We start from the raw sequence: 27,408 nt of genomic DNA on the forward strand, positions 1-27,408 counted from the left end.
ATTTTAGTTCCCCTGCTGGCTGACTTCATGCATCAGAAAGAATAAATAGCAGAGACATTCAGTACAGACGTGTTGATGTTTAGGAAGTATGTTTGTGCTCTTAACCCAAGAGGAGGCTCTGATGTGTGAGAACTGCTCTGTGCTAAATGGTGGCACATGTAATTAAGTTCTACTCTAGCAGTGACAGAGATTAGCCCAATTAATCTTTTCCTTCTGGTTTTTGAAGAAAGGTATTCTAACTTAATTACAGCTAGCACACCTTAAGTTTGTGGTGTCACCTCTTATTGCCTGTATAGGTGTAAAACTGAGGTAAATTAGCTGACACACAATATAATATGCAACTCAAGCCTGGAGAGGGAAGGAGGAATGGGCAGAGGAGATAAAAGTTAAATTGTGGTAAAATTGTTCTTTTTCCATGAAATGTATATGTTTACAAAACTTTCTTAAGCTTTTGGTTAACTTCTCTTAATAATTAGTTTTATCTGTTCTTGGGATAGCAGAAGTGTTCAGCTCCCCTCAGTCACCTGGTGAGTGCCAGTTTATTAATAGGATGTTTTATTCCTTATTCCATGTGTAGCTCACATACTCAGCCATTGTTCAAATTTGTTTCCTGGGTAACTGTGTAAAACTGCCTTTGTATTCATATGACTTTGCAGAGAGGTTTTATTCTTACTTTCGTATCTGAAGGGTTGTGAACAGAAACACACAGTTTGATTCTGGTGAAACAGTTTATTTGTGTCGCTTCTGAGATTGCTATGTTTAAACATAAAAAGATGAGAGGATTTCTTGTGTGTATTTCTCATAGTGAACAATATCCATTATTCAGCCTCTGGTCCATATTTCAGAATATTTGAGCTGATGTGCAATTAGTAGAAAATCATCCATTATAAACCTGTCAAAGACTAAGATCCAAGTCTGTGTTCAATCAGCTTATCAATCAAAAGTATTTAAAAATTCTCTGGTTATGCTCTTCCTTTTTCTAGATAAAATATTATTACATGATAAATTGTATTCTGCACTCACCATGTCAGTCTGAGCAAAACATTTTAAGTACATACTGGAATTGGCTGAGTTTTGAAGACACCTGCTGTGATCATTCCCAAAGTGTGTTATAACTTGAAGTGTGTTGTTTGCAGCCTTGCGGTTCACCCGGATAAAACGTTGGTAGCCACAGGGCAGGTTGGGAAGGATCCCTACATTTGCATCTGGGATTCCTACCGTGTCCAGACCGTGTCTGTCCTGAAGGATGCACACACGCACGGAGTCGCCTGCCTGGCCTTCGACTCGGACGGCCAGGTCAGTACAGCTCCTCCTCTGGGTTCTGAACTGAGCTGGATTTCTGGTTCACTGAGAGATGCACCTTAAATGTTTTGAATTTCAGCAGCTACAGGGCTGCGGTGTTGGAACCCCTGTTACAACTGAAATGTGATTGCTGTCCAAGGCCTTGGTTTGTATGCTAATTGTAATTGCAGTGGGAGGACAGCAAATGCAACTCTTGCAGAGGAGGTGCTTTTGGGATGAAATCACAGCCTGGCATCTGAGTGGAGTGGAGGCATCGGGTGTTGGACAGATATCCAAAGCAGAAATGCCCCTCTGTGGCTTAACTGCAATGGCTTCACCATGTACTTGTCACCTGCTGTCCAAAGAAATCAGTTCCTGGCAAAGCGCTCAGAACCCTGCAGCTTATCTGGCACAAGAGCTGCACTAATCTCACTGCTGGGAGAGTCTCCTTGGCTGGGGTGCACTGGCAATTTAATTAAATAATGGCATTAGGACACACAGTGTGGCTTTCTACAGTGTGATTAGCCTAGATGATATCTTGAAACAAAATTTAAAATATAACTAAATTGTGAGCTATTCCCAGCTAAACACAATGATTTTTTTTCTTTCTGGCAGTGTTAAAAGCTTTAGGCAAATAGACCTAAATAGACCTAAAATTCACATATACCTGAGAAATATTTCACAGAGCTTTATAAATAAATATCTGGCTGTGCAGTATCTGGCTGTCTTGATGAGTTTCCTGGTAAGTAATTGTATATAACAGTAATAGTATTTAACAAGTAATACTTGTTAAAATATTTTTAGGACTGCTTAGATTAGCTGATACCAAAAAGCTCAGACAAGAAAACCCTCAGATCAACAGAACAAAATTTTTAACAGTGTAATATTTTTTTAAGATATTGTTCATTCAGAAATAAATGCTTTTCATTTTTTCTCCTCTCATTTTTAACTGCATAAGACTGGTGGTTAAGCTTTTTTAAAAGCTATTTAAGCACCTCATGGGAATGAAGATTCATGAGCCAGGGGGGTGATGTTTGAGGTGGGGCCCTTCTTGAATACCCTGATGGGTGCTTGCTGTAATTGAAACCCAAGCTCACTGCCACATTGACCTTGCAGAACAGTGGCAATTCCCTTCCTGGAAGTGCTTGAGAAATTGCAGTTTATTCTGGAAATAAAAATTTGCATTGAGCACTTTTATATCTGGAGAACGACCGGTGCTGGAGAACATGAATATGGATAATGCATCTTGGCTTTTTGCTGCTCTTCCTGGCTTTGCAGGAGAAGCTGCTGTGCTGAGCCAGAATTAAAGGGCATGGGAGGAAGTTTGAGAGTATTTGGAGCTCAGAGCTGCTGGCAGTTCTGGTTTGTTTAGTCAGCATTCCCAAGGGAGCTGGTGTCTGTGACAGGGCAAAACAGACTGTGCAGGCACTGCTTGCACCTCTCAGTGCAAAGCATTCCTTCTTTTGTATCCGAAGGCTGTTAAAAGCCAAGGAAGATCTGTATTCCAGCCCCAAAACACAAGTAAATGCAACAATCAGGAATGATATAGATGCAATAAGAACTGTATTCTTTTCACTGCTAACTCTGCCAGCTGTCCACTTCCTAAATACAAGTAGGCAGAGGCAAAGCCCAGGTAACTGCTGCATTCCCAGAGTGGATGTCCATGGATTCAGCTCAGCTCCTTGTGCATTCCTGCGTGAGTGCTGCGCCATGTGCAGGGTTTTAAACGGGGCCACCCCGCCTCTCTCAGAGCCAAGTTAATTTGCTCTTGTTGAGCCAGAAGCTCTGGGATATCTGTTCCTTTGGATGAATTAGCAGGGAAACATTCCTCCTGGCCAGACTGGAGGTGGCCCCACACAGAGACAGCACAGTTGTTCCTGCAGTGCTTCCCTGGCCTGGTGTTTCACAGGGTGGATAATGCAGATTGGTGTGCACAGGGGTTTGTTATTGTTTCTAATAAATGGAGATCATCAATCCACAGGGGAGAGCTTGAATGCTTTCTTTATTTTATTTACCTTCAAAACAGCTTTTGGAGACAAGCAGAGTAGGAGTAGATTTCCTATTTTGTGTTACCTGTGATTAATACTGTCCTGATGGGAGCTGAATTTCTTGCAGAAGTGTTGCTATTTAATATCTATTTTAATTTGAGCTTTTTCTGTCTGAGCAGGAGCTGCCATTTGGCAAGAGGGAAACTGCACTTTGTTCAAATGTTTAATGAGGAGCTGTCATTTTGCCTGTAATTAAAAAAGTCTTCAATCAGGAGTTAACTAGAATTTCTCCTTAAAAGTACTAACATCTCCCCTTCACAGAATTACCTACAAAGCAGATGCTTCATACTGCACTATTTTATGAATATCACACAGTTCAATTTCTGCTGAATTATTTCAGATTAACCCTTTTTATGTGCTTTCTGAAAATATATTTTAATGGAGTGGGAAGGGCACTGCCATAATGCATACACACCTTATTAAAAAATTAAAAATGGAGCACTAGGCTTCTTTAGCCAGATCTTCCAAATCTGTGTCGATTTAAAAATAATTGTTTAATTATGTGCCTAAACTACTCTGCAGATATTTTCCTCTAGTAGTACTGTGAATTCTCTGAATAGAATTCTGTCAAAGTCCCTTCCAGGAGAACTAAAAGTGTGTTTCAACCAAAAAGGAAAGTCAGCATTTATCTCTTTTCTGCTAGTGGGAGACCTTCCTCAGCAGGCCAAGGTTAAAAGAAAATATAAAGTACTTCTTAGTTTCCCGTAGTGCCTTCCCTGCTGACACCAAAGTCAGCTAAGGAATAAACTTTCTAACACAATTTGAAGTTTTAGAAAGCAGCCATTCCTTATTCCAGCAGTGGACACCATTGGAGGAGTGATTTTTTTCTTTCATCAAATGTGTGTCGTGAAACTTTACAGCAGGTCATTTATTCCATCCTGATCAGACATACTACAATACACTTCCCAGCTACTACATAAACACCGCTTTCCCTAGAACTAATTTCCATGCCTTTACCCCTTTTGTGGTCCTAGAGGGTTATCTAAAGGGGTCTCTGCTGGCTGTACTCACTGACAACCCCCAATATTGTAATGACCATTATCTTGAACTTTTCAGGGCATGCAGTGATGTTTCCTGTTACACAACTGCCACAAACTCCACTCAGCATCCTCATCTGTTTGTCTACTGGTTCCAGCTACCTTTAGTATCCTGTGTGTCTTTTATATTCTTTTATCCAATTTGCTCGTTAGTAGTTACATGCTCTATTTTGCAATTTCAAGGGAACTGAACATTTCTATTCTTCATGTTGTCTGTCGAGTCCCCTTTTGCTTGAGATTATCTCTTTTAGACAAGTCTCAATACTTCATTTTCCAGCACAAAATGTTAAAACAACTATAACATTGAACTAAATTGCTTTCCAGAATCAAGAGAGTATAATTGCAGATTGTCCTGCACTCCCTGGATGGAAGACTTTCTCTTGGTCTTGTTGTGGTTTGTCACCCAAGTACCCTGAGGGGAGCCATTAATAGTGCTGGGAAACAGGAATGTTTAGGAAGCCATGTATAGGCATTGTCTGCACATATGAAATGGGTCCCATTTCCAGTACTAAGGTCTGATATCCCATTCCCACTCCTGGGCTGCTGATGGGTGCAGGGCTCCTATGTGTGATTTTTCTGTGTCCTCAGCCATTGGCCAGTGGAGTTTCTCACTGACCCTGCAGCTGGGAGTGTGGAGTGGTGTAACACTGGCACTGACCAGCTCCAACACCCTGAATTCTGTTGACATTTTGAGGAACAAAATGCACAGAAATCTTTTCACATTGTGACTTCCTGCAAAAACTATAATTTTATCTCTTTGTTCCACTGTACAAACTTCTTTAACTCTCCCTTCACAACCCCATTATGAGTCAGAGACCATTGAGACAATTCTGCCCCACCCCGTAGGGTGAGCCCTCCAAGGGAACCTTGTTCCTCCCAACCATATCCAGATTGCCCCATGAAAACCTTATGTTCCTCTAGGAACAGCTCATTGAATTTCTCTGTATTTTTATTTCTGTGGAAGGAGACTGGACTTGGAGGAACTTGTGGTATAAGTCTGTGAGTAGTTCTCTCTGGGGGTGATGGTGGTGAGGGTTGTTGAGCTGGATTTTTTGGAGGGTTTTTGTTTTGTTGTTGTTTTCATTAATACCACATTGCTTGGTGCATTTTCTGGTGGGACAGTGGTTGAGTTCTGCATTATTCAGTAGGCAGGTTTTGTATCGGGGTAATGCCTCTTGTCATCTCTCATTAAACCAAAGTCCCAAAACATCTATTTCAGTCCTCTAAATCAGAAACTGTAACTGTTACGACTGTGTGAACCTACTGCAGTTAATGCAGAGGCTGTCAAGGGGCTCTCCCAGGAGGGAAGATGTGCACACAGTATTTACACTCAGGAACAGGACGAAAAGGCCTCGAGTAGCTGCTCTCTGAATTATTGCTACAGAATGAAAACTGAAGTCTTCTGTTCCTCTATGAGCAGTAATTTCCTCTCTCTATTATTCCATTGTTGAGAGTTTTGTTGCATTTAATGTTTTTCCTAATACAGCATTTTGGAGGAGTCTGTGGTAATTACACTTTTTTTTCTTTGCTGGCTCAGTTCTTTTGTGTTATCACAGACAGGTCCAGATTTTAAACAATTTGCTTACTCAAAATTTGAGCCAATTTTTAATGAAATTGATATAAAGTTGGACAAAATTAGGACAGAAGCTGGAAGGGAAAAGGCCTACAACTTCTGCAGTAATGGCTGATCTTCTGGGCATGTCACAGATGGATGCACACTGCTTTTTCCCTTCCAGAATGCCCTCTCCATTTTATTCTGTTCTTTTTATTTCTTCTAATATTGAAATGGAAAAGTATTAAAATTAAGTTCTTTTAATTGATGACCAATAAAACTTTAATTTAGCTTGGTTATTAGTTAATTAGTTATTTTAACTGCTGATATGATACACTAAGCTATGAAAAAGGCAATTATTAAAAGTACATCCAGTTCTGGTTCTAAAGCTCAACAAATCGAGCATAATGAACAAGGCAGTTGGAAATAGTGAAAGCTTTTTTTTTCCCTTTCACTTTTATTATCAGATTAATAAATCAGTGCTAAAGAGATGTACACCTGAAATAAGAACCTCAGATGTTTCAGGGTAAAAATTTCCCTTGGAGCATTGGTAGCCTGAAATCAATAACCTGACCTTTTAGAGAAGATGAGACATTTCAGTGCTCTCTCTCATGAGTAAATGTTGAATGTGAATGTTTTTGCCTTTGCAATGTGGTTCAAATCCAGGTCACACGTAGGAAAACCCATTTGTGCACATAATCCTGGGAACTACAGCAAAGTGATTAGGGACTGATTTCCTGTTAACTAGATTGCTGTTGTTTCTCCTCAGCGTTTGGCTTCGGTGGGACTGGATGCCAAAAACACAGTGTGTATTTGGGACTGGAAGAGAGGAAAGCTCCTGGCAACAGCTACAGGCCATTCCGACAGGGTATGGAAGCGTTCCTGGATTTTGTCTGGGAGCTGCACGGGTGTTTCAGAAATAATTTTTGTTTCTATTAGATTAATGCAAAGGTGATTTTGGTCATTCTACCTGGCTTTTAAAATACTGGACAAGATATTTACTCCTGCTCACTCTGGCAGATCCAGCACAAGGCACTGTTAGTAAGCCTGGGGAGGAAATATGTTGTAGCTACACACTGAGTGGAGTGATCTGTAGCTCTTCATATGAGATGTGAAATGGGAGCTCAGTGGCCAAAGATCATGTTGTCTCTGAGAATGTCAAAAAGACAATTTATCCTGAGGGCAAATTTAGTTATATCCCTTTCAGTTGTCCTTAAGACAGTTACCAGTAGAAGAAACTTTGTTGGGATAAATATTTCTTTTCTATCTCTTAGCTTCAGGTAAAGGATCATAACTTAAATAAAGATGAGAACTGACCAGGTTGAAGTTTAGAATGTTATTCAGGATTAGGAAATGTTTTACCAGGTTTAGCATAAGCAAAATAGCGCCCTGACATATAAAAGCACATGGATGCATACATTAAAATAAATTATGGATACATTCTGACAACTTATATATGTATTATCATATTATAATATGCTTTACATCTGTGAACATTTTGCTACTGACCTCAGTAAGTGCAAGATCAGGTTCTGAACTAGCAGAATTCTCCAGGATGGGCTAGAAGTACTAAAATCTTAGTCCCAGTAGACTTTCCAAACCAGAAAAAGAAACTTCTGCACAGAAGAGGGAGTGGGAAAGAATGCCTATGTAAATATTGTTTATTCAGTAATATCTTGGAGCTCGAAGGGATTTGCAGTGTGGAGTCAGGGATGAAGTGTGGTGACAGACCTGTGTGAGGAAACCCTCCATGTTTGCATTGACCTTTGATTACAAAGAGTTCCAAATTTACCTGTCGAGTGTTCTTTCATTTTCAGGAATATGTTCTAACAGAAATTATGCCTAAGCACTGGTAAAAACAAGCTGAACCTAGATGCCATTACTGTATTAGGTTAAAATATCATCCTAATATATTTCTTAACAGATATTTGATATTTCCTGGGATCAATATCAGCCAAACAGAATTGTCAGCTGTGGAGTAAAACACATAAAGGTAAAGAGCTTTCCTTATTTACTTGGCAAAAGTACTTGCACAAAAGAAATGTGTTCTTACGTGATGTGGACTTGAAATACATGACAGATTATATCTTTCTTTCTTTATGCTGTGAACATTTTGCAGAATGTTTTATTTGAAACCAGTTCAGACATTCAGCTGCAGATTACCTGAACAAGAAAGTCAGGAAGATCCTTTGGTGTAATTTTCATCATTATATATTTACAATTCTGGGTCTTCTGTCCTCTCCATTCCACCCTAATAGTCTCAGCCTTTAGGGGTTTCCCTCTGGCATCACAAACCATCACTGTGCAGCTGTAGGAGAAACCAAGGTAAAAAGTGTGAACAGAATGACCCGCACTTGGGCTCCTCATGTAACACCACTGAGTGGTGTGCAGGGCCTGCAGAGGCAAAAATGATGCACCACTATTTGCTCCCTCTAAGTCACCCTTTATGGAACTGTTTGAAATAGAAACCTAGATATGTATTAGGTGTTTAGGATAAAACATTCTCATGCCTGTGGAAAGCTTAGAAACAAATCCTTGTCTGCCAATATCCCCTTCAGGTTTCTATTTTTCTCCTGTCTCCTCAAAAACATTCCTAACAGATGGCAATTATTTCACATGACTGGGGTGGGAAGAGTTTTAACTGGAAGTTTAGGAAACCAGTTAATATCTCTAGTTCTGGTTCCTGAGAAGCTCATGCCCTTAAACCACTACTGCTTCAAACTGTGGGTGGTTTTGGCAGCAGTGATACCATCTGTTCTGTTCTGCAAGCTGTTTTCCAAAACCCGTGTTTGTTTGGCACCTGTCTTCTGTTTGAAGTGTCCATAATCACCCTCAACACAGATAATACCAGGCACTGTAAATACATGGAGATAAAGGAATGCCAAAAAATGGGGAAAATTCAGTATGGAGGGGAAGTTACTCTGTGTTCCCCTCCAGTGGTGCTCCAGCAGCGGCCTGAACTTGCTGTTTGGTACAAGGCTGTGCAAATGTGATAATAACAGCTCTAAAAGGAATTGTATCACTGTGGGAATTGGGACTGATGCTTGGGAATTGTGCTGTTTATTCCTGTAGCAGTCCAGTTCTGCTGGCTCATTTGGCTGAGCAGGGATTAGAAGTTGAGGTAAAGCCCAGGAGCTAAGGAATCTCTCACTGAGCGCAGGATCCTCCCTCCACCCTTCTAAGACTCTGCCTGCTCTTCAACCCTTCCTCAGCTGACCAGAAGGGAATAGAGTTTAGGTTTTACTCAAGGAAAGAGAGCCCTGGGGGCAGTATTCCCTCTGCCTTCTAAACTGGCTGACGTTAAGAGGGAAAGGGAAAATTTAGTTGAATTAGCAATAGAGAAGCAGCTGAAATAAAACCCCTTGATCCAAGGACTTTCTGGAATAAACAATTTTAGAAAAATACCTAAAAATTTGGCTGTAGGCAAATGAAGTGGGAATAGATGGATGTAATGAATCCATGGCAGACACATCACTTGCCTGTCCAGTCTCTGCCAGTATCTGTCCAGTGTTTGTCAGATGACAGAGCAGGGATGGTTCGACTGACACTGTGCTATGCTGCACCCCAGAGATTTGCTGTTCTGTATCTGCATCTGTCCAGAACATCCTGGTGCTGACAGGACTGGAGATTTCAGCACTTCTCTTGCACATCTCTCATTAATACTCTCTTTATTCTGCCTTCCCTGTAAGGTCTGGTCCTTGAGTGAGAGCTGAGTACAACTGTGGCCTCTGCTTGATAAATGATGTTTATCTAAATAAATTTAAAAAGTACTCTTATTCAGAAACAAGTAGTCTGCTATTTCTAGTTCACCTCCAAAGACAACCTTCTGAGACAAACTTTCTGTTTTATTCACTCTTCCCCTTCCCAGTCAGTCTTAGATTCCTTTTTGCAGAATATTAATGACTTTCGTGTGGCAGCTGAGCAAGTCCCTTTCCACACTTGGGAACCTGTTACTCTGGGAGTTAGGGAGTTGTCTCCCGTATGAGTGTTTGCAGTCCCCATGAACAGATGGTTTCTCAGTAACTGTGATGATATTTGAGGGGAAGAACTTGTTCACTGCACTGGAGAAGGGCAGAATTGTCTGCTCTGGCATGCAGGTTGTGTAAGATAAAGTATTTTGTCACTTCAATGATGTAGCTGTGCTTTGCAGACAAGAAAAATGGGATTTTCTTGGATTTAAAAACATGCACTTGTCTGGAAAGTGTTTCCCAGCAAAACCTGATAAAGGACAGTGAGAGAATGAGAAGGGACAGTGTGGCAGTAGCGAGGCAGCATTGAGCCTCACCCCCTCAAGCAGTTTGATAATTTAGTTTGGGTTTAGATGTACTACATTTGCCTGGATCTTTCCTTGGTAAATGGGCAGGCTTTGGAGTAGTGGGTGTTCTGATAGGACTGAAGCAATCACTTTTGTGCCTGCCCAGACACTGCTCTGTCAGTACGTGTGTCTGAGATCTGCACACTAATGTGAAAAACCAGAAATTCTGCTGAAACCTCTCCAAATCTGCATAATTTACGTTTCACAGTTTTGGACATTGTGTGGAAACGCCCTGACAGCAAAGAGAGGAATATTTGGTAAAACAGGAGATCTCCAAACAATCCTGTGTTTAGCCTGTGCTAAAGAAGACATCACCTACTCTGGGGCTTTAAATGGAGACATCTATGTTTGGAAAGGGCTCAACTTGGTCCGCACAATTCAAGGAGCGCACAGTGTAAGTGGTATTTTCCTGTCTGTTTGATAAGGAACTGTTCATTGAATTGAAAAACTTCCTGAAGGCTTAGCTACAAAGTTGTCCTTCTGTTTCTGGTCAGAAGGATGTCTGAGGCTGTTCAGCAATTAAGAACTTAGATGAAATGTTGTACTTGTTGACACGTTGCCAACTGATGCTGAGCTGATAGTGCCAGAACTGCTGGTATTTATAGCCTCCTCTAAACAAGTAAACCAAACCTCAAATGAAGTCTGTAAATCTAAAATTTCACAGATTGAGTAGCTTCAATTGTGATCAGTTTACTTAAAAATAGTTGGTAAGGAGATTAAATAAGCTTAAATAGAATTTTACCACTAAAATTCCCAACACTCGAGACTGAGTCCTCAGAGGAGCATCAGTGTGGAGCAAACCTGTTGAATCTGTGAGTTCGCACTCCAGCCATGCTCCAAAGAGTTTACTCCAATTGCCTCCATAATACACACCCACAAACCACCACCCCCAGTCTGGAGCTCTCACAATTACAGAGTGAAAGGGGGATGTGCAGGATTGTGATAGATTTCTAACCAGTCTAATACAATTAATTTGCTTCTGTTGTTCCTACAATAAAGGCACAGTAGGACTTTCTTTTCTTATTCCAAATGTATTTGAGAACTGCTCCTATTTGGAATACGGGTATGGGTAACGGAATTCTGTTGTGGGTTTTTTGGAACAAAAAAAACCAAGACAGTTTTCTTTAGAAAAGTGATCTGACATCTAACACTTGTCACTTATAGTTTTGTTCTAGAAAGAGCACTGCAAAAATGATGGGTTTTTTTCTGATCTCCCAGAATTAGTTATGATGACAATTCATCAGGATTCATAGGACCTCTTCAAATGACATCTAAGTATTGATTATTTGCAAAAGTAATCCCTAATTTATGAAAGCAGGGAGACGGGAGTCAGTGGCACATTGTATGTGAGGAACTACTGTGAAACTGCAGCTGCAATAACATAGGAATGTCTTTGGCAAGCAATAACTCCCTGTAATATATTAGCAGAAATCTGTTTGCAGAATTTTAGTTAGATTCATTAGAATGATTAAGTACAACCCCTTCATACATAATGTGATAAATTATGGAGTTTGCCACGGCTAATGTGCAATCTCTATGTAGTTAATAATTGGAAATATTAATTTATGAAGACATTGCACAGGGCCACTTTGAAAATGGCGGTCTTCTCCATTGTATTTATCTCCATGCAGTTCAACTCATCTCCTAACCAAGGTTTTCCTGATAAAATACTGACTCAGCAGGCATTCCTTGAATTGTTCCAAGGTAGTTCAGCACAGTCATTAATCATGAGGCATTTTCAAACCAAGGAGAAATTAAAACTGTAACAGAAACTTGTTTTCAACAAAGAGAATGAATTGACACTCTTTCAGTTCCAGTCAGATTCCAAACGATGTTTGAACTGAATTCATGAAAGAATGTCTGTCACCTCTGCCCCTGTAAGAATATTTGTACTGCTTGTTTGCTTGGTTTTGTTTATCATGGGTAACTCTTTATTTTAAATGCTCCATTAGTTATTCAATTTTCCTTGTCATAATATTACCAACCTAAATTTGAAATTCTGCAGATAGGCTGTATCAGTACTGTTTGAACAAAGGTTTCTACATAAACCATGCAAGTGGAGCACTTGAAATTAAAGCTGTGTTTGCTGGTTTGCTTTCTGGATGGGCAACACTTTTGTGCCCAGCAGTTTCTGGCCCTTAACAAGAGTCTGTTTGAAAACGTTTGCTTTGTGTGTTTAAATTGGTTATAAAGACCTTTAAAACTTGGGCTGCTGTTGGTTGACAGGCTGGAATTTTTAGTATGTATGCTTGTGAAGAAGGCTTTGCGACTGGAGGGAGAGATGGCTGCATTCGCCTGTGGGACACTGAGTTCAAACCAATTACTAAAATTGATCTCAGGGAGACTGAGCAAGGATACAAAGGTAATGAGCTATTCTTTTAATGGTTTTTCACAAGTCTGGGTAGTAGACTGTGACAGCATTTAATGTGAAGCATAGATGTCTCTGCATACTGCTGGTTTTTTTACTTAATCACTGTATTTATTTTTGGATCTGTGTTCCATTCGTTCTCTGATAATTCAGTAACCTGTGGAATGTTCCATGGTTCATGGTATAAACATAGGGATGAAATCACTGCTCCCCACCACCACCACGTAAATGCAAGAAAATAAGTGAGAACTAATTAAACACCTTAAGATGGGAGAATGAAGTTACCCAATCCTTAATTAATTAATTACTTGCATTTCAGTTAACTAATTGAAATTTCTGGAACCCAATACACAGAGAAGCTGACTGTGTGAACACTCCACTCATACACTTGGAATGGTAGCATTTGGCAGATTTATTGGAGAGAATGCTATTAAATTGATGATAATCACATTTGTTGAATCTAATCCTGCTTCCTGTGAGCTCAGTCATTGCTTTATTTTATGATTTGAAGCACTTATTATTTCATAAATCACAATGCATGCTTTATCAAGGATGTAGTGTTCTGTCATGGAATTTAGACCTCGAAAAGTTGTCCAAGACCCAAGCACCAGTCCATGTGCTCTGCACTCCTGGCTTTATGTAGTTTTTTGCACCCTGAATTGTAATGTTTAATGGGAATTTCTAGAAAACAGTAGCAGCAAATAACCAAAAAGCAAAGATCTGGGCAAGTGAAAACTGCTTTCAAGGCTACTCCCAACCTCTCCAACCCTGCAAGTGGGGTTTCATTTTCGGTTGTCATTGGCACTGATTAATTTAAGCGTATCTGTAGCCTCGAGCAGTGGTGGAGCCTTAGTGCTTACCTGGGACCTTCTCTCCCTCCCTTCCAGTTATTTTTCCAAAGCATTTTGCAAAGGCACTATCTGTCAAACAAACCGTGAGAGCAGATAACCTTTCTTCATGTGCAGTATGTTCACAGAGATCATTGCCTTTCCCGCATCCAAAGATGTGTTTGTGTACTAAATCTTAACAATGTCCACCTTCCACCGAATTCCAATCTGAATTCCACTGTATGGTCATTGCTCTGTACCAAGAAGAAGATGGAAGTCAGAACTTTCATATGAATTTAGCTAAGTCATAAAATGGCATTATAAAAATTAAAAGCTTTTGGAAGTGGACAAGAAAATAAATTAGGATTAATTTAATCTTCTCAGGAGTTGAGAATATTTTATTTATGTGACCAGTAGTTCACTGCATTAGGTATTTGGTTCCAAAAATACATGAAAATGATGATGTGGGTGACCTTGACTACATGACAAATGGATTTTTTCATTCATTCACATCTCACAGCACCTAGACCTATTATCCAAACTTTTTTTCATGTACTGGAACAGAAAATACAAACCCTGCAAGCAGCTGAACAGAGAGTGCTACTAAATTGCTCAGCCTGCTGAGAGGGTGTTTTTAAGCTTGTGGGCAGTAAAATTCCAGCTCCAAAGTTAGGATCAGATTTGTGGAATAAGATCAAGCTCTCTTGAAGTTATACAAAGCAAAATTCTGTTGGTTTGGGTTTTGGGAGGAGAGATGTCTTTTTTAACATTTTTTTTTTAAATAATACATTTTGATTGAAGTGGAGAAGTGTGATAAGTAAGCATTTAAATTTGCCATTAAAATTTTATTTGAATGTGCCAAAGAGTAAAGCCCCAGAAAAAGGAATAAACCAGCTTCAGTCACAGTAACCTGTTGGCTAATATAAAATTTAGGTCTTCGAATCCTGTGAAATGGAGCTGGTTTTTAAATTCCTAAGTTGTGCAGCAAGCACATTTTCCCAAGATAGAGCTTTATCTTTGTGTGCCAAATGGAGAAAATCTGACAGAACTTGAGCTTGAATCAGCTGGGGTATTCTGTGTGACCCCAGTGCCAAAGATATCAGTTGGGAATGACCTCTGGAATTGTCAGTGTTATTGGCTGTGGCCCCTGGCACTGTTGGCACTAAGGGCAGCTCCCACTGTGTCCCCAGGCCTGTCCATCCGCAGCGTGTGCTGGAAAGCCGACAGGCTCCTGGCAGGGACGCAGGACAGCGAGATCTTCGAGGTGCTGGTGAGGGAGAGGGACAAGCCCATGCTGATCATGCAGGGCCACTGTGAGGGGGAGCTTTGGGCCCTGGCAGTGCATCCCAAGAAGCCTTTGGCAGTCACCGGCAGTGACGATCGCTCCGTGCGGTAAGGTTGCGTCGGCTTTGTTGATTTTATTACTTCACGTGCACGTTGATTTGTAATGGATCGACTTGCTGGCCTAATGTTAAGACACCATCTTTTCCCTGTGTTTTTCCTGGCAGCTTTGTTTCTTCTCTTCAGTTTTCATATTTGGGTGCTACACAACGTGTGAAAATAATCAGAATTTATGTTCAAAATGTGTTGGATTTATATCTTCTGCTTGTATTATGGATTTATTCCTGCTGTGTGCAAGGGATCTAAATGGGTCACCTCATACTTCTCTTCAGTAATACCAAGCAACAGTCTTAAAGCCTAAATACCTTTGTCCAGTGTTTTACTCAGAAGGTGTCTGCCTCAACCTTGAGTGTTTAGGAAAACTGATCTAAAACCAATTCAGAGAAAGTGAGATCAGTGAAAATGTGCCAACACCATAAGGGGCAGACACTGATCACTTCTCTCTGTGATGAGTGCCCAGACCCAAAGAAACAGCTGGAGCTGAGTCAGGGGAGGTTTAGGACGGATATATTAGGCGAAGGTTCTTTCCCAGAGGTGGTGAGACACTGAACAGGCTCCCCAGGGAATGGTCATGGCCCCAGGGCTGCCAGAGCTCCAGAAGTGCTGGGACAATGCTCCCAGGGATGCACAGAGTGGAATTATTGGAGTGTCTGTGCAGGGCCAGGAGCTGGACTGATAATCCTTATAGTTGGTCTCTTCCAACTAAGGGTATTCTGTGATCCTGTGTTTAGTTTTACCACTTGTGTCTTAAGGCTTTGCAGCAGAGTTTTTAAATTTTGTCCACATATTTGTGGACATTGTCATGAACTCAAGGATGCTCCTTTTCCTGTCTGTGTTAAAATCTGAAATATTGATAAGCCTCTGGGGAAAAAAAGGCGTTTTACTGTGCATAGTAAGACTTGACTGTAGAGTTTGGAGGTCCAGCTCAGACTCTCCCTGAGTCCACACCCACAGAGCTGCTAGGTGTCCTCACCTGAGCATGGAACTCTGCCCAGTAGAACTGATTATTTACCTGTGATTAAAGAGAGTGCCAAAAATCCATCTCCTACCATACACCCAGTTTCTGATTACTGCTCCTTCAGATCGCACATTATTATTCACCTCTTGGAGGCTTGCTGCTCAGCTGGGATTTTTTTTCTTCCCTTTCGATCTTCTCACTTGTACTGATTTCCTATCCCTGCAATCCCTCATCTCTTTCTAACCCCAATTAAAATCCAAATGTGAAACCCACAGAACTGCCAGTCATTCTCTACAGTCCTTTTTTTTTCTCCCTGCTTCCTACAGGAGGGTTATATCTTTCAGTTTCTGCAATGCACGAATGGTCTGTTTTGCTGGGGTTTGCCTGCCCAGTGTTACAGACAGGCACAAGTCTCCTGGCAGGTTGCAGGTCAGTTCTGGAGGAAGGGCTGCAAAGATGGGATTAGCATTGCACTGCCCTTAAACCAATAATCCCACTAATATGGGATTTCTTGTCTTGGGCTCATCCCTTGGTGAGCAGAGTAATTCAGCTCCTGGAGCTGGAGAAGGTGCTGCTGACTCAGAGCCTGACCCAGCTCGTGCCCCTCCAGGAAGCACTGCAGGATCTGTCCGTACATCAAACCTTGATTAGTGCTGCTCTTATCATTCTTATCTCTATTGGAACAGTTATGGTATCCCTGATGCCTTTGGATGTGCCGTTCTCTCAAATGTGCGGGGATTTTGTTGCCCGACATCACACATCTTGGAGCTCTTTGGGCACTAGAGAGGTGGGAGTTGAATCTAGTGGGTTTTTTTTAATAGATTATGGCTTCATGTAAGGAATTCCAGTGAAATGTATAAATACTTGCATTAAGATAAAAAAGTACACAAAGGGATTTTCCTACAATTTTTCTGTGATAATAAAATTGCATCAACAGGGATGTTTCTGTATTGCTCTTCATTGGGTAATTTTTCTTAGTCTCTGATTATCACAGTATTTTTTAAAGAGTGGGTATATAATATAAATCTAAATTGGTTTAGAAATAAAAGAATTTAGTGAGTCGGATTATATTCTTGTGTCTGGGATGTCTAAATGAGAAGGGGAGTTACTGTATTTTTCCCTAGCACAGCTGAGAGAAGGCTCTAGCTAAATATAGGTTTCTAACATTTTAAATTTCCAAAGCAAACCATCTCAACTAGGAGAGTTCCCTGTTCCCTGTCTCTTACCACAGGAACAAGGAAAAAAATATCATTCTCTGAAGGCATAGAGAATTATTTATTACATTTATTAAATAGACTGTCGTGTTTTGCGATTAGATGTCTAGAGTATTGGACAAACTGATTTATGTGGAAGCAACATTTTAGAATAATAGTTGTATCCTGGTGTTTCCTTCAAAATCTTTCCAAAGTCTTCCTGGTTCAATCCTTGTTATATTGGGCTCACAGCTTCTGCCTTGTGAAGGCTGCAAGATTCTTGATCCTACTATTGATTTCTCTTTGAAAACAATTTTAATGTCCCACAATCATTTATTTTCCACGTTCTTTTCAGGCTCCGTCCAAGTTGTGTTTATGCTGTTTATTACAGTGCCAACAACAGAACTTCTCCCTTGGACCCTCTTGTGCTCCCAACTCCCTGTGCAGAGCTGATCTCAGTGGCATCCACATCCTTGGTGCCAGTGCCTTCAGTGAAAATAGGAATTGTTACTGTTCCAGAGCTTTTACTATAGCTTTCAGTAGTATTTCCCATCCAGCCTGGGTGTTCCTTTCTGTCCAGCTTTGCTCTACAACTTGATCCAGTGTCACATTACAGTTCTTGCACAAATTGTTCTTTTCTCCAGTTTAGCACATAATCACATCTGCTGATTCATAATTCACATATTTTACTGAAGATGTTATCAATACATTATGTTTATGACTCTAGCTTGAAAACAAAGATAGTTGGGTATGTTGCCTTAATTTCTCTACCCTGAAAGAGGTCTTTTATGCATTTCGTCCATTATTTCAATTGTTCCTGAAACTTCTGAGTCTCGCAGGCTACTGAGATGTGATGGGTCAGCCAATAGCAATTTGGGAAGCTCCCTCCATTCCTTCAGAAAAATATAGGGACATTATTTGCCTTTATCTTAGGACATAATTTATTGGTTGATTCTTTTTAATTGCACTGCTGTAAATGAGGGAGTCAATATGCAGTTTTCTCTCCTAGCTTGTTCTAAGTTAGGACAAGAAAATCTTCCCTGTGTTTGGAATGTTGATGTTCCCTGAGTGTTGCTTTCAGTGAAAATTTCACTCTGAGCTGCATTGGCCCTTCCTGTCTACAGAAACTGCATTTTTATTATTCATTTTGGGGAATTCAATCAGATAAGTGAAGTTTGAAAATAACAGCGAATAATGATATAATTGAGCTTCACTCTGTTTTCTTCTACTACAGTTGTGTTTAGGTTGAAAGGAACTCAGTCCTTTACACAATATTAACACAAGGGGTGTGTGCAAGTGATTTTCTCAGCTGAGTTAGACCTTTGGGATTCCTCTTGATGACACCCAAATCCTGAGCAGTCAGGAAAAGCCCCCTCCTGCTTTCCCTTCCCTTTGGGGCAGGTTGTGGAGCCTTGCTGACCATGCCTTGATCGCTCGCTGCAATATGGAAGAGGCCGTACGGAGCGTGTCCTTCAGTCCTGACGGATCCCAGCTGGCACTTGGGATGAAGGATGGCTCCTTCATTGTCCTCAGAGTAAGGTGAGAAAACCACAGAGTATCTTACCAGAAGAAAAAGAAATAATAATTGCAGATGCACCCACATCCCTTTTAAGAGGTAGTAGTTTGCCAAAGAGGAGAAAATCTATGCTTTAATTAATTTTAAAATATTAGCTCTTGGGAATAATGTTGATAAAATTTACATTTTTCAAGTTTGGCTCTTTTCCTGTAGTCTGAAGTTATACAGCTATTTAGTAAGAAAAAATGTGCATAACAGAGAGAACATAGTTTGGAGAGAGATCTTCTTCACTGATGATTTATTTCCTCTCATACACATACCAGGCAAAATAATTCGTGATCAAAAGACTTTCTTAAGTATTTTCAAGGTAAACCTGAATTCTACTTTTTGTGTTAGAGAAAAGCTTTTTTTTTTTTTTTTTTGCATGGCTGCATCTTAAGCATTTTCTGTCTGAAATTCTGTTATGGAGGGCACACAAAAGTAGGTAAAGCCTTAAATTTGCCATAGAGTGAAACAGCCAAATGCCCAATGAGATTTCAAAACACAAAGGCTTTCAAAAAAACAAAAGTTTTAATTGATACCTGGAAGAGTTTAACCCCTCCTGACTGTTCTCCATATGCTTGCCAAGCATATACTTAAGATACTTGGAACTCCAAGCTCATAGGAGGGAAAACCCCTATAATGCTCTAGTTTAATGACTTTAACAAAACTTAAGTGAGCTGTTCATATTAATTTAAAAGCCTTCCCAATTACTATTTTTTCTAAAGAAGTTAATCTTCTTTGTCTCCTAGTAATCTTGTCCTTGTTAATTTGTCTGATGCCTCCTAGAAATCTCTTGTCTTGGATTAAGAATGCTTCTCCTTTCAGGACTCTGCTTTTAACAGTGCTGTGTGTCAGGATTTAGAAGATATAATTACAAAAAGTGTCTCAATAAATTTGAGTTGGATGCTGCTGGCAGTACTTCATTAGAGCAGGTGAAGAGAATGAAGAGCATTGTGGAAGAGCATTGAGGTGGTGTGGTTTCTATCTGTTGCTTTAAAAGATGCTTAGAATCAGTGGAAGGAATAGAAAGTTATCCACAAAAAAAAGGGCTTTTTAAGGTGAAATCTAATTTTTGCTGTACAAATTATTCAGTGTATCTGTCTTCTTACCTGTGAGTTGCAAATTCCTGTGTTTCCAGTTGTCGTTCTCCCCTCTGGCTCCTGCAGGGACATGACTGAGGTGGTTCACATCAAGGACCGCAAGGAGGTGATCCATGAGATGAAGTTTTCCCCAGATGGCTCCTACCTGGCCGTGGGCTCCAACGATGGGCCTGTGGACATCTACGCTGTCGCCCAGAGATATAAAAAAATCGGGGAGTGCAGCAAATCCTCCAGTTTCATCACTCACATCGACTGGTCTGTGGACAGCAAGTTCCTGCAGACCAACGATGGTGCTGGAGAGAGGCTCTTCTACAAGATGCCCTGTAAGTTTACAAGGGGCTTGTGTTATGAACAATTAAGTTTTGGTTTTCGTTTGAAGAGAGCACCACAAATACGATACAAATATTAGAGGTGAAAGTGGAGTTTCCTTGCTGGAACTTACAGAAATACCCACTGCTTGTTTATTAAATTGGTACTCACTAAATATCTTCAGCTTTAAGGAAAAGCTGTCTCTGCTGTGTAAATTACATATTTTTTCATAGCAACTTTTACAGGTTGACTCACTCTCAGGTAACTACCAAAACCCCTCTGTCGCTGTTGTCCTTTCTTCAAATGATGAATGATTCCTGTTAGTGATCAGACTGTTTTTAAGAATACAACTAAAAATAGGAGAACTGTTTGAGTCAGCTCGAATTGCTGAGGTTCTCAATGTAAAAGCTTGTTAGTAGAAACAATGCTGACAACTATTTAACTTATTCTCACTCTTATTTGAGAACGTGTTCTAATGTTTAGAGGAAACTTTTGCAGAAGAGAGCTTTAGAAATAAAATTTTGGGCTTTTTTGAGCTAGTTTGGCAGCCTTCAATCAACTCTGAAACAGCCCATGTAAGCAAAAAGTACCACAGAATGGATGACTGACCAAATACTCACATTTCAGGGACTTAAGATAATGTGGATGAAAAACTCCTACTAGCATATGAGCATGATTTAAAATTGTGCATTATTAACCTTCTAGCACTTGAAAGTGTTCTAGGAACTCGCGCTATTCACAATACTTTCTACTGAAGGCATTTCTTTGGTATATTTGGAATTATGAGGTTTTTCCAATTTTATATGTTTTTAGCATGCTAATCCTAATTAGCATACTAATTCTCATTGGTATTCTAATTATTTCTAATGCAGCTGCATTGGAACTCCTCAGATGTGTGATGTCTTCAAACACCACTAATGAGAGATTATAGTAATTTAAAGAAGATTGTGACTCTTCTTAATTGAGGTTAAAAATTAATCACAACTAGAGTACACAGATAAATATGATGAAAAGAAAGAGTTTCTGAAAAGCAAATGATGAAATTGGTTATTCACGTGCACATTTTCAGCTGGGAAGCATCTAACAAGCAAAGATGAGATCAAAGGAATCCATTGGGCCTCATGGACCTGTGTGATAGGATCTGAAGTGAGTGGAATTTGGCCAAAATACACAAATATCACAGATGTCAACTCTGTGGATGGGAATTACAACAGCTCCGTGCTGGTGACTGGCGATGACTTTGGGCTGGTGAAATTATTCAGATTTCCATGCCTAAAGAAAGGTAAGATGGAATTTTATATGGCTGAAAAATGCAAGATTTACTTCAACACCTTCATCAGTGCATTTTCTAATGGTGGCCTTTCATCCTGGTGTAAAATTCAAATTAATGTGTGCACAATTACTGTGAGTGTTACTGGATACAGAGACCAGACTTTCACCCTCTCTGTGTATTTGTTTTCAGAAGTGTTGAGAATGTGTGGCTGCTTCCTCAGGATTTGCACTGTACCAAGCATAAAGCCAGCAATCCAAATCAAACAGTCTTTTGCCTTTCTGGGAGCTTCAGTGTTTAATTTAATTTAATACATCTCAGCATATTTTCAAAATTTGTGTTTTAGGAAAAATGTAATCCATGTGTTGAGTTCACACTGGCACTCATGGCCAGAAAGGTAAAAATTAAACCTTGTGTGTGGCTGGTACTTCCTGCCAAAATTGAAGTACTTTTCTGACAACTGAAGATATTGTCCATATTTTATGCCACTTATTTTTATGTCATAATTACATTTGTATCAGCATATCAAACGAGGAATTTGAGTATGTTTTAGTATTCAGATTTCACAAGTGTATATGTTTCTATTAGAAACCTAACTTCATTAGTTACAAGGTTAATTTTTTCCCCTTGCATACCAACAGTTCTCTTCCTATTTTCAGGAGCTAAATTCAGGAAATATGTTGGCCACTCCGCCCATGTCACCAATGTGCGCTGGTCTCATGATTTCCAGTGGGTTTTGAGCACAGGAGGTGCTGATCACTCTGTTTTTCAGTGGAGATTTGTTCCAGAAGGGATAACCAATGGCATTCTGGAAGCCTCTCCACAAGGTAAAGTTCATCTCTGTTCCAAGTATTTATTAAATTAAATCATCAGAGAATTCAGCACTGCTGGAAGAGCTTTTATTGAATTAACAGGGGAAAAAATATAATTCTTTGGAATTGCATATACTGAGCATGTTTGGGACATTGAAGCTTTTGAAAACAAGCCTTGGTTTGGGGCACATTAAAAGCTGCTGCAGTCTGCATTATTTGTGTTTGGGAATACATAAACAGAATTCTCAAATTGTGTAAAAGAAGACATTTAGAGGTACTGGATATTTAAATTTTCAACCTTGGCCATCTAATTTGCATTCAGAAGTCACACTACACATGTTTAATTGTTTAATTTTGTTTTTCAATGCAATCTCACATATCACAACAAATTTCTTGTATTTATGCAGTAGCTGTACTTCAGATATATAGTCATGATCCTTATAATATCCTACCAAAGACATATGAACTGTGTCATGGTGGTTGCTAAAATCTGGATTCCCTCCAGCAGAAGGGCAAAGTTTCACTCTGTATAGGCACAATTTGGTAAAATATCTACATTACAGCAAATATTTTAAGCACAAAGAGTGTCCAGTGAAAGCTTTTATTTGCCATTTCTGTGTGTTTGCTCTCCAGACCCTGTTTTGAAAGCAGAATTCTCTGATGCTGGAACTGTAGCAGTGACTGCTCAGTGATTTTGCTTCTCTCTGCCACCTTCCTGCCCTGGGCAGGGAAGCTGGAGAGACAGAAATGAAACCTGACACATTCAGTCAGCCCCCGTGACTTTTGCAAGCTGCTTGAGCTTCCAAGCTTCTTGAATACTGCTTTGCCCATAGTCTAAATTATACAAAAATGTCACATACTATTTTCTTGTGACGTTATGTGTTCAATATATTGATTTTTAATTTTTTTTAAAGCTGAGGGCGGTGTTGATTCCTACAGTGAGGAATCTGATTCAGACTTATCCGACGTGCCAGAGCTGGATTCTGACATTGAGCAGGAAGCTCAAATCAACTATGATCGCCAGGTGAGTGTGAAATAACACACAGGGCAAATTACCTGGCAGGTTCCCATCACTATTCAGCAACAAGAAGAAGTTTACTGCTGACTCATAGACTGCTCTCAGTTATTTTCATGGTATTCAGCTGATTATGCAACCAATATACATAAACCCCTGAGCTGGAAATGAGAATTGAAAAGGATTTAGAGAAAATAATTTAGAAGTGTTGTGGGCTTTGGCAGGTGATCTTTAAGGTCCCTTCCAACCCAAACCACTCTGTGATTTGGGTTCTCTTTACAAGTCCCTTGAACCTGATTCCAGGAGCTGTTGTGAACTGAGTATTGCCTGTCCCTTTGTCCTTGACCTCTCAGCTGCAATGGGGAAAGGTCAGAAATTCCTCAGAGCAGGACTGGGATCTTGTACTGGGGGGGAAATCACAGAATAAGTTGGTTCATGTTTATTTGAGAGATTTAATGGCTGGCATGGTGCTGCTTTCTGGAATATGGGAAGTTCACCTCTAACATTCCAGGCTTTAGGCAAGGGCATCCTTTATCTTTTCACTTCCCTTTCTAGCCTACAATAAATTGCATAGGTCCTTCTGCTAACAGCTTCTTTCACCTGTTTATTACAGAGATCAGTCATGATTGACAAATGAAACAGATCTTGCCAAATTCTCTTACTTTTCTCTCATTCACTCCCAGTTTCACCGGAGTGCTGGTCCCATCCTCCTCTCCTCCTCTTCCTCCTCCTGATCTTCCATCTGTATTCAAATCAGTCATCATCCTCCTCCATGCTGTCTGTGTGTCAAAAAGGACGTCTGGGTTTAAAAACTACAAGTGACAATATTATTGTAGACAGTTAAACAGCAATATTCCAGGCAGGTTAATGCATGGAAAACCAGAAGCAACTTAAAATAGCATCTCATATAGGAAGTGTGAGACAGCCCCAAGCAGAAACTGCATCTGACAATTTGTTAAAGGAAATAATTGACAAAACACAGGGAAATTAAAACATTGATCTTATTTTGAGAATTGGGATTTGGTTTGGATTTTTTCTTTTTAACGGTATGGCTGATGTAGCGGAGAGGATTTTATATTTTGAGATGCCCCAGTATTTTGTTTCACTGAGTTTGTTTCTTTCTTTTCCTTTCTTCCAAAAATCCAGTGTTGCTTCTTGGAAGTCAGGTAGATTTCTGTGGGAGTGGCAATTTCATGGTCTAAGAAATGTAAGCACAGAAAACAAACACTAAAGCTACATTTCGGCATTGTAACGGATATTGTTTGGGAATGCTTCAAACACCTTTAGTGGCTCCACAGAGTTTTAGCATTTCTGAAGTGTTTAAATGGAAAGTATTTTGTGTATTTGTAGAGCTGTAATTGTACTTTGGGATTCTGAACATGTTGGCAGATCCCTGATGTAGTTTTGGTTCCTGTGTATTTCACCATAATCCAGAGACAGAAGCAATTCAGCTTTGAGCTTGGACACTGAAGCACAGATGAAATTAAAAAACACCTGGAGACTCCCAGTCACCATTTACATTCCTTTTCACTAAGTGACACTGGAATCTTCTAGAAAAAATACACTCAGATTTAGATTGCTTCAGATTGCTGTTCTGCGCCACTCAGGCCAGGGGAATTTGTTGTCCAGAAAACATTTATTATCATCTGAAGGCTGGGAACAATAGTGCGGCTGGGAACAATAGTGCCTGGCTCTGCATTGTAACCACTGAACATCACATTAGCATATATTAAATTTCATTCTCAAAGTCACTTTCACTCTCATATACAAATATTTAGAAAACCAGAGACGTGCAGTTAACTTTAGCAATTCTTCTTTAGGTTTACAAAGAAGACCTACCTCAGCTGAAACAGCAAAGTAAAGAGAAAAACCATTCTGTGCCCTTCCTTAAGAGAGAGCGAGCGCCGGAGGACAGCTTGAAGCTGCAGTTTATACATGGGTAGAGTAATACCAGATAATATTTGCTATTTCTGATTGATTAACATTGCTGGGATTTTGTAACAATTCGTATCAGAGCATAAGCAAAGCACTATTTGGTGCTTACCCACAATTAATTTGTCATTGTTACTGTGGTAATTCTTAGAATATCAGATACAGATTTTCTATTTTCAGTTGTATTTCAGGCTGGATGGAGCTCTGAGCAACCTGGTCCAGTGGGAAATGTCTCTGCCTGTGGCAGGGGATGGAACTGGGTGATCCATAAGGTCCTTTCCAGCTTAGACCATTCCATGATTCTCTTTGTTGAGGAACAAGAGAAGCTTATAACACTGATAATGCATCAGTGCTGAGTTTTGTACTTGCTGCTCACTACAACTGATGTTTTCTGGAGCAAAGATTCTCTGTAAATTGCTTGTGATAGCTGTCATTTATTAAAATGCCTGACAGATTTCTGTACAATCCAATTCCTTGTGAAGCTTACCTGGACACAATTCTATGCAATTCCATACAGCCTTTTTGTGGAATTGGTGCTGATTTAGGAATTGAGTGCAAAGTAACCCTTGAGAAGATTCCTGAATTCCTGCTCTTGGAGGGAGCTGCCTCTGTGATACTTCTGGGCTTGAGCTGTCACAGCAGGACTCCTTTCCTTAAACATTCCAATGATTTGTAACACAGATTTCCCGAGCAGTTGTGGGGCAGCCACGAGGTGTTTGATGTTTGCTGCAGGTACAGGGGCTATGACTGCAGGAACAACCTGTTCTACACACAGGCAGGAGAGGTGGTTTATCACATTGCTGCTGTGGCTGTTGTCTACAACCGGCAGCAGCACTCGCAGCGCCTCTACCTTGGCCATGATGATGACATCCTCAGCCTCAGCATCCACCCCATCAAGGACTACGTGGCTACTGGGCAGGTGGGGAGTTCAAAGTGATAGCAATAATATTTTCATATAGAATTAGAAAAAAAAAAAAAAACATTCTATTTTCCCCCCTAAATCCGGGCAAACTGAATGTTGTTTCTTATTTCCCTGCCAAAACTGTTGGAGGTGATTATGAAACCATTCCTGTATAACATAAACACTGCTGATCATGTGCTGTGGTCTTTAAAAGTCTTACACTTACTTTTAATCTCAGCTGTAAAACATAGGAGCTGTATTTTATCTCTTTCCTAGAATGTTTTGGACTTTCATTATTCAGTTGCAGTATCTTTGCACCGTAGAAGCTTTCAATAGCCTTGGTCAGATAAAAGCTGTTGGGCACTTTCCTGATATCTGGTACTGAATATGACGTAATTGATGTATACATATACATTTTAAACATCAGAATAAATGATACCATGAATATTCTGCTGAATATAGTGATAGTTTTAGAGACCATCCACTGATATTTCTCTGAAAGAGAAAATAAATCTTGAAAAAGATAAGATAGGGCACATGACAAACAGCTACCTCCGCAGTGTTTTAAAGATATGATAATGCTAATTACTGTTACTGGTGTGCTTTGAACTTCTGTGGGCAGAGATCCCAATTAACCCTCTGATCTAGGTTGGAAGAGATGCTGCTATCCATGTTTGGGACACCCAGACCCTGAAATGTTTGTCATTGCTCAAAGGCCAGCACCAGAGAGGAGTGTGTGCACTGGATTTTTCAGGTAAGCCACAGTCCATGTTTATATAAATGATTAATTTAAAAGTAGTCCTTGTGATAAAATGTTAATTCAAAGAGGTGCAAAATTACTGCCAGTACTTTACATAGCAGCTTGCTGACTTGGGATAAAAATGGTGTATGTAGTAAAGTCAGTCGTGGGCCTTTGGTCACTCAACCAATGATTGATTTTGGTGGTGTCTGGTAGATAATACCAAGTGTGCAGCTGGAATTCTGGTCACTGTCTACACAGTGGTGTGAGAAGTTTGAAGCAGGCAGGATGGTGACTCAACGCATACAAATGAGTTGGAAATGTCACCTCTGGGCTCATCCAGTTCTTCACATTTGCTCACAATTGGCACATTTTTCAGTGAGTTTACAGAAGAAGTAAATATGACAAACACTTGTCTGCTGCCTCTCCCTTGCCTTTCCAAGCTGGCTGCCCTAAGTTGTCTCAGTTTTTACAGGATATTTCCTGTGTTCAGCACTGAAGAATATCATACATATGGTGGGGACTTAAATACTTCTGTATCTTTATAAAAGGGCTTGAAAATTCATTCTCTCTTATTCTGTTAAAAAATAAAGAGATTAATTTATCTGAACTATCTGCTACTTGATATGATTTATTTTTTCAGTTAAACATAGCTTATTTCATATTCTGCTCTCCAGCAAAGCGGTAAGAATTCATTAGGATGTAGATCACATTTGTAAGACAAGACAGTATGAAAGAAGTTTGACTTCCACAAAAATAAATCTGTGGAACTCAGTCATAGTCCATTATCAG

The 27,408-nt window shown here is 40.0% G+C and overlaps 1 protein-coding gene across 2 annotated transcripts in view; it reads left to right on the forward strand.

Moving 5' to 3' along the window:
* EML6 (EMAP like 6) overlaps positions 1-27,408 on the forward strand; it is a 91,319-nt gene that overhangs the window by 26,369 nt on the left and 37,542 nt on the right. For both annotated transcript variants that reach the window (XM_063391356.1, XM_063391358.1), the window contains exons 3-16: positions 1,137-1,296; positions 6,688-6,786; positions 7,843-7,911; positions 10,442-10,627; positions 12,460-12,595; positions 14,619-14,820; positions 18,382-18,519; positions 19,705-19,961; positions 21,017-21,229; positions 21,877-22,044; positions 22,944-23,053; positions 24,865-24,983; positions 25,709-25,895; positions 26,526-26,631. In XM_063391356.1, coding sequence (XP_063247426.1) covers positions 1,137-1,296; positions 6,688-6,786; positions 7,843-7,911; positions 10,442-10,627; positions 12,460-12,595; positions 14,619-14,820; positions 18,382-18,519; positions 19,705-19,961; positions 21,017-21,229; positions 21,877-22,044; positions 22,944-23,053; positions 24,865-24,983; positions 25,709-25,895; positions 26,526-26,631 — 2,150 coding nt within the window. The remainder of the gene's footprint in view (positions 1-1,136; positions 1,297-6,687; positions 6,787-7,842; positions 7,912-10,441; positions 10,628-12,459; positions 12,596-14,618; positions 14,821-18,381; positions 18,520-19,704; positions 19,962-21,016; positions 21,230-21,876; positions 22,045-22,943; positions 23,054-24,864; positions 24,984-25,708; positions 25,896-26,525; positions 26,632-27,408) is intronic.

Source organism: Prinia subflava, chromosome 2 (genome assembly GCF_021018805.1).
Source record: "Prinia subflava isolate CZ2003 ecotype Zambia chromosome 2, Cam_Psub_1.2, whole genome shotgun sequence".
Taxonomy (NCBI): Eukaryota; Metazoa; Chordata; class Aves; order Passeriformes; family Cisticolidae; genus Prinia; species Prinia subflava.